Source organism: Patella vulgata, chromosome 2 (assembly GCF_932274485.2).
Source record: "Patella vulgata chromosome 2, xgPatVulg1.2, whole genome shotgun sequence".
NCBI lineage: Eukaryota > Metazoa > Mollusca > Gastropoda > Patellidae > Patella > Patella vulgata.
In genome coordinates, this window is record NC_065880.2 from 28,708,436 (window position 1) to 28,726,399 (window position 17,964).

The 17,964-nt window shown below is 31.3% G+C and overlaps 1 protein-coding gene across 4 annotated transcripts in view; it reads left to right on the forward strand.

The window, feature by feature from the left end:
* LOC126812021 (cytohesin-1) overlaps positions 1-17,964 on the forward strand; it is a 53,493-nt gene that overhangs the window by 28,995 nt on the left and 6,534 nt on the right. For all 4 annotated transcript variants that reach the window (XM_050538178.2, XM_050538177.2, XM_050538179.2 and 1 more), the window contains 6 exons: positions 6,206-6,324; positions 12,530-12,610; positions 12,811-12,923; positions 14,057-14,205; positions 14,792-14,903; positions 16,654-16,730. In XM_050538178.2, coding sequence (XP_050394135.1) covers positions 6,206-6,324; positions 12,530-12,610; positions 12,811-12,923; positions 14,057-14,205; positions 14,792-14,903; positions 16,654-16,730 — 651 coding nt within the window. The remainder of the gene's footprint in view (positions 1-6,205; positions 6,325-12,529; positions 12,611-12,810; positions 12,924-14,056; positions 14,206-14,791; positions 14,904-16,653; positions 16,731-17,964) is intronic.

The window sequence follows — 17,964 nt, forward strand, 5'->3', positions numbered from 1 at the left end:
TGTCATAATAAACACTTGACTATTATACCAAAAGGCGAGGGGTGAACTATAACTTGTGGTGCCATCTCAAGCTTCTGCCGCCAGTTCATTACAACGGATGTTGTCTGATTATATATCTCTTATATTATTTAAAACATACAGTAAAAAGGTTGTAGGCTACAGGAACATGTGCCAGACATTTCAGATATGTCAAGGCTTCATAAAACACTTCAGACACCCATCTAAGTATTTTTGGCCAAAAGGAAAAAAGCTGATTTAATCTGTTGAAACTATATTACAATACCTAATGTCAGCCATGCTTTATATCATATTTAAGGTATAAAGATTTTATATATGATCAGGTGTATGACATATGGAATGATAATCCCAGAAAGATTTAAAAGGTTACAGAACAGGTGTGGCTTGTTTCTTCAATGGCTTCCTCTACTTTCACTTTAATTATCAGTGCTTAAGAGTTTTTAAACATGACTGAACTTTGATATGTCTTTCTAGGGATACATAAATAAAGTGTTTTCGGAAAGATTTTTTGTCTATTTTTGATGCACATACTTGTTTGTTTATGTAACATGGAGTATTTTGATGGTAGGGTAAAGTTAGTACATGTAGTCACAGATCAGACAATCCTGTTTCCTCCCCATATACAGGTTCTCTACATGACTTTCTCTCTGTAGTTTATATCCTTTTTGATAACAAGAAGTTTCTACTATTTATACAAGTTCCCCCTACTGGTTCTTATAGAAACATTGGAATATTGTTTCAAGTATACACATTTGTATTCGCCATTCCAATAGCTACTAAAACCACTACGGCATCTGATCAGTGTGAAAATGTCATTTATTAATTTAATAGAAATAGCGTTAAAATTTTAGATATTGACATGTACATGAATTTTCAATAACAATAAAATAAAATTATTGTTGGTCTAAATAAGTTGCACAAAAATTCACCAGAGACCCATCTGGGATGCAATCACAGTTAATTCTCCCAGGATATCTTGCCCAACAACAAAAGTTTCTGAACATATTGGTAAAAATGTATTTCACTTCAGTATTTGGTTGTCCAGCCAGTCAGATACATATGTTACTTTATATAGAATTTTGAGGTTCATTACTTCCTTGAATGGCACTGTTTTTTAATGAATTGTATGAAAATACATCTCGTTATTAAAGTGAGCTAAATTGCTAAAATTCGAGACCTAGAACTTGATTTACATTCATTCATTTCTGTTTTTACTCATTTCATTGAGTTGGCCTTAACAAATAGATCTAGTTGTCATGATTTGTGGAATATGTCTAGTCTTGTTCTTCGAGTCCCTTGTTACAAATGATGCTGAAACGTACCAATGGTAAAATGTTTATTTTGTCTTAAATATTGGATATCAGAAGCCCATCTTTTCACAGTAAGATCACATCAATGTTAATTTAAATTGACAAATAATTTGTTTTCAACCTCAAAGACTGTGGGTAAGCTAAAGACTGTCTTGTTATGAAATCTGGTTTGATGTAGGAAATCTCAAGAAGAAGCAGGGGATGTTTTTATTTGTAAATTGCAGAAAGTGTTTAAGTGTGAATAGGGGTGAAAAGTTTTATCTCTCAAATAAAGCACTATTAGTGAATAGTTAATTGATCTCTGAAGACTTAAAGACAATCCGACCCATAGTTAAATAGAAAAGGTGGTTTTTGCTAGAGGTAAACTGTTATTGAATGGTCTCATGGGTAAAATAAATGGGTATATGAAGCCCTGGATATACTGTTGTTATTAAAGGAATAAAGTGTGATATTATTGGTTGTATCTGTTCAGTAGTTGATTTAGGATGAATGTGTTAAATCATTTATCTTACTTACTCATCAAGGTCAAATAAACAATATATCTGGGGCTGTGAATTGGCACTACAAACTTTATCTAAAACATGGTATTTTACTACATGTACATGGATAGATTTACTCCTACAGGCACTGATTGTCATTTTTAAGAATTTTTGAATCTCTTGCAAGCTATAATATTGTAAAATTTGAATCACTAAAAGGAACATCAGTACAAAAATGTTTTGATTCCGTGATATGATATGATGACTTGAAAATTTCACAAAGTCAAAAATATGTACTAGTTGAATGTAAAGACTGCTGATATATAATTAAGCATGTCTGAATATAAAACAAAGTTATAGAAATTGGGCTGGTTTGTATGAAAAACACAGCAGAATTCTTAATACATTTATCTAAGACACTTAAATATGACAGTGTGATATCAATAGAAACCAATTTAAACTTCTGGCAGAACTTTAAAATGTTCCATTGGAATAATTTTTAGACATGATTCGTTTTATATGCCCTCATTGAAATACATGTATTGTCGTATATTGCTTATGGACGGTCTAGAGGCTAAAGTTAATATCAATCGACTTCATGTTTATACACAGTATTTAAGGTCATGAGACAAAGAATCCGATCGATCTTCAAGGATTACCGAAAATTAATGCCAGAGTTATGACCCTTGACTACTTAGAAAAAACAAAAAATCTTGCGGATGCTCTACAGGACAAAGTTATTCGAATGACTTTAAATTTATACACAGAGTTTACGGTCTTGACGCGAACAAATACAAGCTAACTGATTTTCAATGAATTTTGATAACTTGAACAACTATTGAGCTAAATCCGTGATATTAAATGTTTTGTCTGCTAAACATTAGCATGGGGCAGAACTAGAAGCCAAGCGAATTCTAATGATTTCTGATAATTACTTAATGAGTTGTTACTCTTGATCAGATTTTAGTGTATTATATGTTTCATTACCAACAAAAGAAAGAAATATGCGACAACTCTTGTTGACCGCCCAGATGACTTAGCTCCTATGGGCGTATGTTTTCTTGCCTGACATCCTATTTTTTAAAATAGAAGTACTTTCGTTTGTGTATTGTCCTACACTCTTTGTAACCTTTTCTTCTTGATATTTAATGGTGGACTTCCATCATTTGATTTACATGATGCTAACATAATGAGATTTATTCTAGAAATTTCAACAGATTAGCTAGATATTTACTCATTATTTTCATTTTCTTAGTGATACAAACAACTTCTCTGCTGTAGTTCATTAACGTTCATGTAGAACAAACTGTATACTGTTAAAATATATACTAATTAACCCTATGGTTCAGCTATTTTATATTGATGGAAGATGATGGGAACAGTGGACAATCTGATAATGAAGATTAATGGGTTTGGCTTCCTACTTTCTCATAAAAATCTGCAGGTAGCTTGAACTAGAACTGTACTTCATGTGTTTTAGTGTTAGTATTAAGATCTGTAAAGGTTCATGAAGGTTAAGTTCATTATGTTTCATTATCTACAACACATAATGTACAGACAATTGATTGACCATGAACCTCAACTCTCAAGGTTGTGTATACATTCTGTTGGGTATAGAATTAATGAGAGGACTGTTTTCCATCAATATTTAGTATTGTGAAGTAGATTAGTATATTCTATGCTGTTGAGATTCAGTTCTTCATTAATAATTTAAACAAGATTAACAATAACAAGTCGAGATCAATTTTCTTGTTTTACTTCTTGCCATTAGGGAAGGACAAAGAATCAGATAAGATTGTGGCTTATCATTTGTTGAATTTTAGATCCAGATTTTCATAAAGAACATGGAAGACTTAATACACATGAATAGAGCATTTTACATCAGATTGTCTTCCTCTTTACAATAAAAATTGTAATGAAAATAAGTTAAATTGAAGTTTGATAAAAGGACAAAACTCTGAAACTACAGAGAGTCTACATTCAGTATATAAGAAATACAATTACATAATAAAAAATATCAATATCACAAGTAAATATGTGGCATTGAGATTAATATTCAAATGTTGATGCCAAGGAATAGCCTTGAAGACATATTATGCTTCATGAAACGAACCACAGCTAGGGAGGTTCACAATGAAAATAGGTTAATCATACATTTTGAGAGAAAAAAAGGTCCTTTGTACATATAGCATGTGAAAGTTTTTTGGCCAGGTGGAGGAGCCATGTGGTCTAATGCATACGCTTTAGTAGAATATAAAGTCTGTCATTGAGTCAAGTGACCTGGTTTAAATCCCAAGCTTGTATGTAAAAAAAAGAGTAGCTTTGCCTAAGAGCTAGCTTCGTGGATTTTCTCTGGTTTCCTCCAACTGTCAATTATTGAAATAACAATGCATTGTATGTTAGTCTCAAAGTAACCTGGTTAAACCCTTTCTCTCTTCTTTCTCCCTACTTCCCAATTATATTCTTTGTTGAATTACTGAAGTCTCAAAGAGAAAATGGTTGAAGTATTGTCAGGATGGTTAACCTCATTCTTTTCATATTATTTCTCACATGAAATTACATGGAGAGGATGCAGTCAGATATTGAAATAGAAAGCATGCGGACCAAAAATTAATCTTTGAAAAATTGTTTATAAGTTTTGTAAGAAATAGATGAATACATATTAGACCTATGTTTGTGTATATACAGAGTATGTAAAGTGGTAATCTTCTGACACCATCATTTGTTTATACAAGTACTAGTAGTGTAATATTAGATGTAGGGGCTAGCTGGTCAACATATCATATTCTAGTCAAATCGGTCTGTTATACTCCTTTTGTTTAGTCTTAAAAAAAACATATGTGGCATATTGAATATGAATTGCTAAAGTTTTTAAAACAAAGTCTTTGTTACACATTGGATTGCACATAAAAGAACCCTCGACAAATGAGTTTCACTAAGGAATAGTCATATGCCCATCTTCATTAGCTCATTTGGTGCAGAAAAGAAGGGAGTTAAACCCCATTTTATTCATTCATTTTTTTTAACAAAAAATATTAATCATTACTATTTCCGTCTTTTCCACTTAAAATATACTTGTAGCAAACATCAATTTCACAATTTATAATCCAAACTGTAGAATTCCATGTATTTCATTAAAGTAACAAAAAGATCTGTTAGTTGGGAATACACCCTTAATACTTGGCTTAAATCATGTTTCAGTATTCTTAATATTGAAAGATTGTTGATAATAAAGATTATTGGTCTTTATTTTCTATTGTCAATATTGATGTAGAGTCATGAAATGATTATTATAAAGATCAGTTCTGAGAACTCAAGGTCTATATTTTAATTGGTTAAGCTTTGAGGAATGTTATCTGGTAGACAACTTTGATTTATTATCAGTAAGTTTATATAAATAAATATGGCATAAATAAAGTGGTTGTTTTAGGCTGGGTTCATTTTATAGACTTATCAATAAATGCTTTGAAAACAAATGTAGGGGCTTGAAATGTATCTGTGTAGGTTTTTTTTTTACTTAAATATTTATTTTATTTCATAAGATAATATTTTGAAAATTGTACAAAGAAAGATAAGTGCATCTCCCCCCTTTCCCATGCTTCTGGCATTACAGAGCAGTTTTAGTCTTTAACGTAATTTGAATGAACTTTTCAGTATATTCATTTTTCCTTATCTATTTTTAAACAATAGCCAGCTCTTTATCTAAATCTTACATAATGCATCTTTAAGTTATAAAATTTTAAGGGTGGGTAAGACACTGGCTCGCTAGCCTGGAGGTCGCATGTTCAATCCCTGCACTGGCTTAGAAAGTGCATCGGGTGGGATTTTGCAATGTGGTTTCCCTTAGTCAGTGTAGCAGGATGGAGGGCCTGACAAGGACAGCTGTCTTGTCATTTGGGTGGGATGAAAAACCGAGGCCCTGTGTATACATTGGCTTGCACGTAAAAGATTGCATGGCAGTTGGAATTCAGTATAAGAGTACGCCTTAGTGCCGCTGCCCGGGCAAAAATTCCTTCATTGCACACTGTATGGCATACGCCTGTCTTCATTAGCCCGGTCGGAGCAGAACAGTAGGATGTTAAACCCCATTTCATTTCATATTTTATAAAATTTTAAGCAAAACCTGATTTACAAGACTCGAATTGTTATTTATGAAGACCCTGAATAAAATTGGGTTGGCCTTAGATGTGATATGTGTCCATGACATGGACAGTATATATGGCCTCTGAATGTACATAGATTAAAATGTCTGTTTGCAAATGTATTATTCTTATGGTATCCTATATTACTATATTGATGATGTTCTATTTACCATACTATATTGATGTTGTCCTATATTATATTGATATTATCCTATTTACAATATATTGACAGTATCCTATATTTACTATATTATAGGGAATCCAGTACCTGATTGAACATGGTTTATTACAAGAAACACCAGAAGATGTTGCTCAGTTCTTGTTCCAAGGTGAAGGTCTTAATAAAACAGCTATTGGTGATTACCTGGGTGAAAGGTATGTAGACAATGTGTCCACTTTTAGTCTAGTGTTTACATCCAGCTATATTTAGCTACATTTAATCTACTGACCATCATATAGCTGACCACAAACAATCCATTCTTTCTATGGTCAAACAGTGGTCACTGTAAAATAATCTTACTTTATTCTTGTTGACAGGACATGAGGTACAAAACAAATGTTTATTTGTAAATGACCTTTTACTGTGAACAATTGTCTGTTCTTTCTCTCATGTCAGAAAACATTTATCAAAAAATTTGCAATAAGTCCATAATACACAGTCACAGGTAATTTACTATCTCTTGTCAAAACTTCAAACAATCATAACTTTGCTCAAAATAAAGTAATTTGAACTATTATAACAAGAACAGTCAGCTCTATATCAAAATCTTACATAATGCATCTTTAATATACTTAGATGTGAAACTTATCACCAGATAATTAGACATGTTGAATGTTATGGTTTAAAATTTGGGCGGATATAAAAAAAAGTCCTAGTTGTGTCAATTAGATGTAATTGCTTCCAGACACTGTATTAAGTTCAAGTTTTCAGTTCCCAGTCAGGAACCTTCTGCATTTTACATAACTTTGTTGTAAAGATTTTAAATGTAGACTACTGTAATCCAGCCAATGGTTCTTGTCATTTAGTCTCAGATGGTCTTCTACCACATTCATAGTTTTTCAGCATATTTTTTAAAAATTTCAATAATGATGGATATTATATTCCATGATGAAGAAAACATCTGTAAAAAGCTTGTGTGTGATAATATGGTATGTCTAAGTCTGATGTCAATTTACTGTTAGACATTTCGATGGAAATCTTATGACTCGGGTCTAAATACATGCACATTTATGTTCAAGACTATGGTATATCAAGCCTCATGGCTGCATGCTTTTAACAGGAAGAGAATCTTGTTGTGATTTAGATGGGTAAATAGTCGGGCGATTGCTGGGTCCATCATAATAACATCTAAGGGAATTCTTCATTGTTTACCTCCCCTTTCTGACCTGACCATATTTATAACATATGCTGGTCTATCATTCTTTTAACTACCCAGTCAGCAAAATAAGAAAAATAATCTGATAGTTTATATAAATATTTTGATGTCCCGTATGATGGAATATTAATAGAACCTCAATTTATAAAAAATGTTTGACAATTCATGAGCAATTCAAAGTCCTGTGTGTCAGTGGCTGTTTAAATTTGTATCTCTTAAAGGACCTAAACTTCTTTGATTTACTTCAAAATATGTATTGAATTGTGTTGATTGATATATTCTCACATTTAGTGATGGGGTAAGCTCCACCAGCTTAAGGGGGGTTGGATGGCCGAATGGTTAGCATGTGCGCGCTGTGTCATAAAGCCGGTCATTGAGTCAACTGGCGTGGTTTCGAATCCCTGGTTGTACGTGATAAGGAGTAGGGTCGCCTGTCCAACCTCGTGGGTTTTCACCGGGTCCCCCGGTTTCCTCCCACTGCTAAAGACCCCTATGCGCAAGCGAATTATTGAAATAGAATTAAACCATATGTTAGTCCTGAAATGACCTAATTTGTGTCGGGTGGACATTAAACCCCATGTCTCTCTCTCTCTCTCTCTCTCTCTCTCTCTCTCTCTCTCTCTCTCCACCAGCTTAAATTCTTGTAATTTTAATCTGTCTCTCTGCTGTTCTTGTAAGCACTCTAAAGCTTATGGTTTGTTTGTTTTTTTGGACTTTTTGTGTGTGTGTGTGTGTGGGGGGGGCGGGGTCAAGCTTGCTGAGATTTTTCTGATAGTTCTAAAGACAACTCTAATGAAATTCAAACTTGCTAGGATTGTTCAGTGTTCTAAAAGGTGTTACCTATGGAAATTCAGACAACCCAATAATTTTATACTAACTTGTTGCTCTTGACCATGAAAACTTGAGGCTACTGGGTTACTGGTACCAATTTATGATTTCAGGGAGTTGGCGATGGTCTAATGCTCTCTCTCTCTAATTGATGATTTCATACATTTCTAATTTGTGAATGATTTATTCTAAAACATTGTACAGAACTCTGCTTGAATCTTTTGTGATTAGCAGGAAATGTGAATTTCTATCACACCAGTACCCTAATAAATAGTTATGCATCAATGAATTATAAGATGATTTCTTTTTTGAACCAAATTTGATAGTGGAAACAGAATTCATTAGTGGAAAAAGAGTTCATTATTGCAATTATAAAAGATGTAATTTAAAAGGGTGATTCATAGTCACACGATTTAAAACAAGTCAAGCCATTAATCTATTCCTCAAGTAATATTAAATGTAATTGGATTGTCATACCTGTTTGTAATTAAGAAAGATATGACTAAATAATAACAAGTGAGTATATGATGAGTCATTGAGTGAGATAACAGCTCTATGATCTAATTGAAAACATGTGGCACTGCACTCATAATTATCATTAGTTAGCCTTTTAACAAGTCATCTATGATGTAGGTCATGTTTTTATGTTAGGATTTTAATGATGTTCAGTCAAATAGCTATAGATAACATGTTTGTGTGTACATGTACAAAGAACTATAGCTGTAATATACCTGTAGATAATGTGTATATGTACAATATAGATGTATCATACACTGTAATGGTAGCAGATAAAATGTTTTCTTACACTATAGATCTACTGTGGAGATAACATGTTTATATACACTACATTGTAATAGTAATACCTGTAGATAACATGTTTATAGATAACATGTTTATATACACTATAAATCTACATTGTAATACTATTAAACTGTAGATATCATGTTAATATAGACTATAAAACTACACTGTAATACCTGTTTGTGTTTGTGTATATGCATGTACAATGTACATTATATAACTACAGTGTAGATAATCTGTATAATCTATGCAATTGCACATGGTTTTATATATAAAAAGTTAAAGGAAAGGATACTGAGTTTAGCTGCATCCATTCAACCTTCCACTCCGATTTTGTTTTTTGGGCATATCTCTTAAACCATTCAAGATATCTTTATGAAACTTAAGTCGGATTCGTATAAGTCGGATCTTCGCTCAACTTGGATAAAATCATTTGGACCCTTTGATCCTGAGCGTTTTTCTTATTAAATTTCTGCGCATAAGTCGGATCTTTGCTCAACTCGAATCAAAATGTTTGGTCCATTTGATCTAATTCCAGCTTTTTTCCTTCACCTAAGTGGGATTGGCAGTATGTTCAAAATTTTTACTAAGTCAGTTTCGTACCGATGGTCTAAACCGCAGTTAGGTAGTCGATGCACAGAGCCTCAAAATACTTTCCCCTATCATTTTGACTCAAATCCCGGAAAATTTGAAACTCACTGTCTACTGTACGAGACACTTTCCAGGAAAATTTAGGACATTTTTCAAAGATGGCCACAAAACAGAAGTTATCTACTCACACATACGAACAAAAGCTTGAAATGTGCCTTTGAATCAATTATTATCCGGCTCTTGCAATTTATTTCTATTCAAGCTAAAAATAGTCAGTCCACTTAGATTCGACTGATGCGAAGTTTACTGTACACACGTGCCTCTATCTAATAAGAATTTTCTTAAATTTTGTCTTAAATTTTTGTATACATTTACATTTATCAGCCAGCGTAAATGTAAAATAATCCAACAAGAGCTGACAGTTTCGCTATGATAGTTAAAAAATAGATAATGAAAAGGGAATATGTTGAAATTTTCAGTCAAATTACTTCATTCTGAACAGAGTTATCCTCGTTTGCAGAACAGTGTATATTCTCGATTGTCAATGCTACCGTTGTTATGAAAATGAATTATCCATTACATGTATTAAATTAAATCATTAACTGCCAATCCTGTTTAAATCTGTTGAAAATCAAAACCATCCGAAGTTCTAGAGATTATGGGCATCGCATGTAAATAAATGTCTAATTTATGATTTATACATTTGAGGCCAAACAAAAGATCTACATTAGTCAGATTTAGCTCTTTCATTAAATGCTTCTTTAAATGTACCAAAATGAATTTCCTTTAAATCAGATGGGCCAACAGGTACATTTAAGTGATGACTGATATTTAACTGATAACTTACTGTTTATAATATATACATAATATTTATATATTACACAAACACTTATAATATCACTCAACAGTCAAAATCACACTTTTCAATAAACTAAGACCCCAAAATAAATTATCTATTTATAAATTCTCCATGAACTAAACAAATATTTTAAATTTGCTCTGGATATTTTTACAAAAGAAATACAAAGAGTTAATTGTGCAATTTAGATTTTGATTTTATGAAATTCCCAATGAAATACATATTTTATTATTAAAATAAAGACATACAATAATTATGGTTTAACATTAGACAAATATTGAAAACTTATTATACTTGAGATATTATTACAAGAATTTATTCCATCTGTACATATATTGGTATATATTCGCAGAAATGTATTCAGAATGTCAGCCTCTTATAGAAGCATGCATTGTAAAGTTTGCTGGGGTCAGCAATACTTTCAGAAATACAGTCACTGTACTAGATTTGGGCCAAACAATTTGAATTTTTGAAATTCTCAATGAAATACACATTTTTTTATTATTACAACATAAAAAATAAACCTACAATTATTACATATGATTTAGCAGTAGACCTAAAAGGAAGTGACATTTGGTACTGGTTAATTCCTTCTGTTGCTCCGTCTGACCTATTGAATTCCTAGTACCAGTGTTTTGTGTGGAAATTAAATACAGTATTATGACTATCAACTTACCCTAGTGTCTTACTTATGGTAACCTATTTTTAAACCAACAGTATTTTTAATCTATGCCACAAATTACTGATAAGTAATGAGGGGTAGTGCTAAGTAGTAGTAAAATAAATAAGAAAAGTGTTGAATTCTTTCTATTTTTATTTGCGGCTATCAGTATAAGAAAGAGTATACATTTAACTGCTACTCTGTATATATTGATGGAACTTTGTTTGATAGAGTAACACAGTAAAGAACTAAGTTATTCCCCTAAAGAAATAGAGATTTCATTCATTTTTATTTTTTTGTTGGTTATATTGAGTGGCTTCCATTATTCTTAATCACTGAAAAGTCCAAATAATCAGGTCTGGAAATAATTATTTTAGTTGTACCTAATTAAACAAGTCAGCATCACATATAACTTGGTTTGATTCAAACTTGTTATAAAGCGACCTATCAAAAGATTTTACCCAACAGTTTAATTTCATTTTATCATATCTTTGTAATTACTGAATTGAACTAGAGTATCAACTTGCATATTAGATATACTTCATTGGGGGGGGGGGGCTGCGGCCATTTTTCTTAATCGATGAACAGTCCCAATAATATTCCTCAATGCGAAGTTCATCTAAGCTATAATAATGGAGTCTGATTGTACTTGTAGCAATAACCATAATCCTGTCAAAAAGTGTCAGAAACTAAGATTTTTTTGTGTCATATCAGACAGTGTGGCTCAACCTACGATAATTATCAGTTCATTATTTATGAATGGTGATGATCTCAGTTTTAAATGTTGTTGCTGCCATTACATGATTTTATATAATGTTTGATATCCAATATGATGGATAATTCATGTGAAAAACGTTCAATAGATTCCTACAAAAAGAATTTGCAGTGTTTTAACATGTTAATTTGATTTATGATAAGGCGCCAAAAGAAAATCTGTACCGTTTGAAAGTTTTTCCACAATAGATATTGCAATACAACCAACGTGGTTGGTGTATTTATATGGCATGATAAAAGGAATTTTGTAAGATTATAACTGTTCATTTTAAAAGTATTTTTTGTACCATATTTAAATTTTGATTTTGTGGTTCGCAATACAATTGTAGATTCTAATTCCAAATTCAATTTAAAAGGTCCATAGATATGACAAAACTGATAAAAATAAGGATTTCCTTCAGGAAATGAATTTTACAATATATTACAATACACCATGGGCATGTACATGTATCACAATATATTGCAATACGATTTTGGGTTGGAATACACAGTTGTAATAATATTTGTTAGGTGTATGTCACCAGTCATGATAATGTCAATAGTTACTTGGAAAAAATGTAATGCTGAACAATTATTCCAGCAATTGATTTTGATTATCTTTTGTGGTTTTAGTGGTTAAATGGGGTTTCATATAAACTGACAAAACTTTGTAAATTAAAGGGTTAATGACTCAGTTTTATGATTTTTCAGGAAAGACTTTAACATGGATGTACTGAAGGCTTTTGTTAATCTACATGAATTCCGTGGAATGATTCTAGTCCAAGCACTCAGGTAAAATAATGATAATAATTAATCACTTTATTACAGCACTGGATATTACAGTGCAGATAGTAATGTAATAAGTTATTAACAATCATCACTGTTTAACACTTTTAACAGTGAGCTTTCAAATGGCGATTTGCCCAGAGCTATGGCATTATTCTCCAACATGCCTTATCTTTATGCCTTATTGTACATTTTCTTAATTTCAGACAATTTTTGTGGAGTTTCCGACTACCAGGTGAAGCCCAGAAGATTGACAGAATGATGGAGTGCTTTGCACAGAGATATTGTGACCTTAATTCAGACGTATTTAAAAATACAGGTTTGTTTTAATTTATAGAAATGATGTATCATGTAGATCAGGTAATATTAGAGGAACAAATGTTGTTGACAGAAGAGTAATGTCACACATTTCATTTGTACTGTGATATATGAACACTCTTAAGCGCAACAATATAATAAAACAGTTGGTCGTAGATGTATGTTTTCTTTAACAAACTCAAATACTGCAAATGGACGATCATTATTGAGAGATTAATTAATGGCTTTATTATTAGAATTTGTCATACAAACAACTAAGTCCAACACTTTCAGAAATGCTTCTACAAAACCGGCCTTTAACATGATTTTATCCCCTTCAATGAAAACCTTTCGTATTTTAGAATCAGTTACTAAAATAATATGTCTATCCAGCCATCTTCACATATTATAATATAAGTTAGGCCTATTTGACTGTACATATCCCTTGGTAGTCCTGTGTGTAGGTTGAACAAAAAATGGTCGATATAATTTAATGACAATTTTACAGTGTTTATTTCATCTTTGAAGTTTTTTGTTGAAGATAATTTAAGAATTTGTTATTAATTTCAAATAATTTCTCTTAATACCAAATTCTATCTGAATTATTAATTTTTAATGATATTAACTCAGACTACTTTTCTTGTGGATCAACTTAAATATGGTTTCTCATAACTCATAAACAAGAAGCTGAATTTTGAAAAATAGACAAATAAATATGAAGTTTTTTTAATTCAGAGCTGTGCATACTGACCAATATAATTTATTTGTAACTTATTCTAATTATATTTGATATTATTAATGTAAACATAAGCAGCCAGCTGTTATATGACATACAATGATATATAAAGTATGTTCTATAAATTATATATTTTGAAGTGTATACCTGAGGTCCTGTGTACACATTGTCGTGAATATAAACAGACCCTTGACAGTTGGAATTGAATATAAGAGTAGGCTGTTGTAGGCTGTGCAGAAGAGTAGGACATTAAACCCCATTGTGTAAACCATGGTGCATACTGACCAATATAATTTATTTGTAAAACTTATTCTAATATGTTACTAATGTAAACACAAGCAGCTGGTAATGGCACATAATTATATATATATGTAAATAATATAATGATATATATATATAAATGTTCTATATATTTACAGATACATGTTATGTTCTGTCATTTGCTATCATTATGTTGAACACAAGTTTACATAATCCAAGTGTTAAAGATAAACCTACTGTAGAGAGATTTATATCAATGAACAGAGGGATACATGATGGTGGTGATTTACCAGAAGAACTTCTCATAGTATGTATACAGTTTTTGTCCCATGATTTCTGTCTGTTCTCAGTTGAAATTTGTTTAGTAACTGATTTAGTAACGGAGTGACAATAACATAAAGACTGACAACCATAGTACAATATGGACCAGTGAAAACATTAAGCCCCGAAAAATGAAGCTTTACTATAATTTTAAGGGCAACTTAATTTTTCATTTTCAACAAAATTATTGTTAATTAATGTTAAGTATGAATAGAAAGTGGTTAGAAATTATACAATAGTTATGAATTAGCAGATGTATAACTAGCTGTGAAAGATGACTCTTATAGTTTAAAAGCATGTATAATTTTAATACCCATCAATATTGAATACACAAACCCAACCAATAGTAGTGTTTATTATCACTTATTAGTCACAGTAATAGTGAAATTACAATTACGTGTAATGGTACGTCAGCTCCAACTGGGCTATATTGCGATACCATATATTGGAGCTCTTGTGCCATAAAACTCCATTCCACACACGGTACTTAATGACTACTGTCTGATTACTTACCATTTTAACTGACTATAAAACAATTATAAGACATTAAATTTGTTGATGTTATATTATAGAATCTATATGATAGTATAAAGAATGAACCATTTAAGATACCAGAAGATGACGGTAATGATTTAATGCATACTTTCTTCAATCCTGTCAAAGAAGGTTGGCTGTGGAAACAAGGTTTGTAGTATTTGATTCTTCTTTTAATGTCAATGTGGGTGGCTAGGTGGCCAAATGGTCTAATGCATGTGCATTAGATCATAAAGTCTGTCATTGAGTCAAGTGGCGTGGTTTTGATTCCCAGCTTGTACTTGACATAGAATTGGGTTGCCTGTCAAACTTCGTGGGGTTTCTCTGGGTCCTCCAATTTATCCCACTGCTAAAAGACCCTATTATTGAAATATAATTAAACCATATGTTAGTCCCGAAATGATCTTGTTTGTCTCAAGTGAATTTTTAAATCTATTTTTCTCTCTTACTTTCAACGTCGATGTAATGGTTGTCTCCCTTCCTTACATCAAAACTAAACTTGCATTCTCTTCACATTTAATCCTTTATTATGGTTTTCTATGACTATATGTGTATGATAAACCGCTTCGTACAAGTTTAAACCTTATATTCAATGTTTTAGACAGATTAATAGTAATACGCTCTCTCACAAACATTCAAATATTTGAATTCAAATATTTTTTCATGGCTATTTAAACTGATTTCTTAGTCTTAGTTATTTGATGTCCATTGAAATTTAAGGAATTTGAATTGGGTTTTTTTTTTCCCCTCCTTGAAATCATTTAATTCAGTGAAATTAACTAATAAAGAGACATTAAAAGGAAGTATATTGCTCTGAAAGATTTATACTTCCTGGAAACCAGGCATCACAAGCAGTCCATCTATAAGATTATTCCAAATGGATCCAGTATTCTAATAACATTTAAAAAAAATGACTTGTATAAATAATATTCCAATAAATAATATTCTAATAGTAAAATCTATATTCAAATTTCAATGTGCCCATTGGAATTGTACAATAAGAACCTTTAGTAAATTTACTCTTTTATTTGCTGCTTTGTTGTCTCCTGTGTTTTCTCTTCTATTTATTTTTACAAACTTCAATCAAGTTTACTTTTATTTTTTTGGGGTTTTTTACTCCCTTTATTTATTGTAAATATTTTTATTTCTGTCTATAGGGGAGGTTAAATTGAGTAAGTTTTTATTTCCTAGGTTTATGCTCTTATTGTCCAGTGATTTATTGTCGCATAATATTATCATTCTAGTTCTGATTGTTTCATCTGTAAATCTGTTGTTTTAGTTTTATCATTATTTATAATCCAAATTATTGTAGTTTTTCTATCAAAAAGAGCCTTTATTAATAGTTTTTTTCTGTGTTGCAAATTTCAAAATTAAATAGTTGAAGCCTTCAATGTTTCCATGTTTCATAGTATCTTATTCATTGGGAATTCAGAAGAAAAATTTCCAATAGTTATATTCCATTTTTTACTATCAAGAACATGCATGATTTGTGGATTATATATGCAATCATACTGTCAAGATATGTAAGAAATAAAATGAGGTTTAATATCCTACTTTCTGTTCAAACACAGCTAATAAAGATGGGAGATATGTAAGAATCGTTGGTCTAACTTTTCATGATCACAATTCACAGTTTTAGATTAAGGCATTCTTTAATACAGTTGATTTTCAGTAAAGTTGCAGATAACAACTTACACAAACTTTGATCACAGTTCACGGTTTTAGATTAAGGAATTCTTTAACACAATTGATTATCAATAAAGTTGCAGATAACAACCTACACAAACTTAAGTGAACTCAAGTATACGCCTAACAATATGGGGTACATGAAAAGATGGCCTTAGTATAGTGACATTGAATATAAAATATTTGATTATTACTGTTTTGTTTTGTTGAACAGGAGGAAGATACAAGAACTGGAAAAGACGTTGGTTTATTCTCAATGATAACTGTTTATATTATTTTCAATATACTACAGTAAGTTCAAAATATTTTATTTTTACTACAAAAACAGAAGACATGAGATAGACTTCAAGAATGAAAAATGGGATTTTAATATCAAACACAAAACATCTCCCTGAATTTCATATATCAAAGAGATGAGAAAATTTTACACTTGGGAGACTCTCAGTTGTTTGTCATTAATGTTCTCAGTTGTCAGAATTACAATCAAATAGGTCTGAATTTATTCCTGTCACAGTGCTATCAGTCCTGATACATGTAACTAATATATTATGTGTAGAATTTGGACATAATTAAATACATCGCACAGTTTTCAGCCGTCATGGTTGATTGAGATATTTTTTTATTCAGTCAGTCCAAAAACCTCTTTTTTTTCAGTTTATTGTCATTAATCGAGGGATTGAGAGTATTCAATTACAGTCTCTGATAATCCTAGATTTCCTGATAGATTTAATAGTCTGTTGTTATAGTGATCTTAGTATTTTCACAATCACAGATTTTTTTGCATGTTTTACTTTTGTGATACAAGCTTACAGTAGAAGATTGCATATTCAATGGGATTGTAAATGTAGGCTTTTTTAAGTTAAGTTTCGAAATATAGTGAAGTTCTATATCTGAATTTCTGGGTTTGACAGACAGTAGATATTACTAATACCGACGAGAAAATGGCTGACAAAAAGGGCACAAATATGAACCCTGGAAATGTTTGGTTATCAAAACATTTAGGGTCTCCTGAACTAACAAACCTGTTCTGTAACCAATTTGTCATTCCTAATATATTGAGGGGTGTAAGGCTCTAACTCAGTATTATCTAGAGTCTTCGACATTACAAACAAAAGTTACTGATCCAATGGTCCATTCAATAGTGATACTGTGTACTTCGATGTAGACTGGACAAACCATACAATTTAAACTGCTTGCTTATTATGACAAACAAAACTGATGAGAAATTAGAGTGAAAGTTTTAAAAATGAATTTAAATCGGTTTATATACACTCATATTCTATTATTATATGATTTTTTACCCATTTATAGGTTGGTTCAAAAAAATAGAAACTTAGCTCCTTTAATTGATTTTTTGGTTGTTTTGTTTTTTGTAATCTGCAAAGATGCTCAATTGATATCCAATACTACCAGTACTTGAACTGATAGGTGCTTATTCTTTCTAGAACACTTGATACCACTTTTCTTATGAATAGTTCATGTACTGTATAATGTTTCATACTATCTTGACTTTTAATGAGAATTT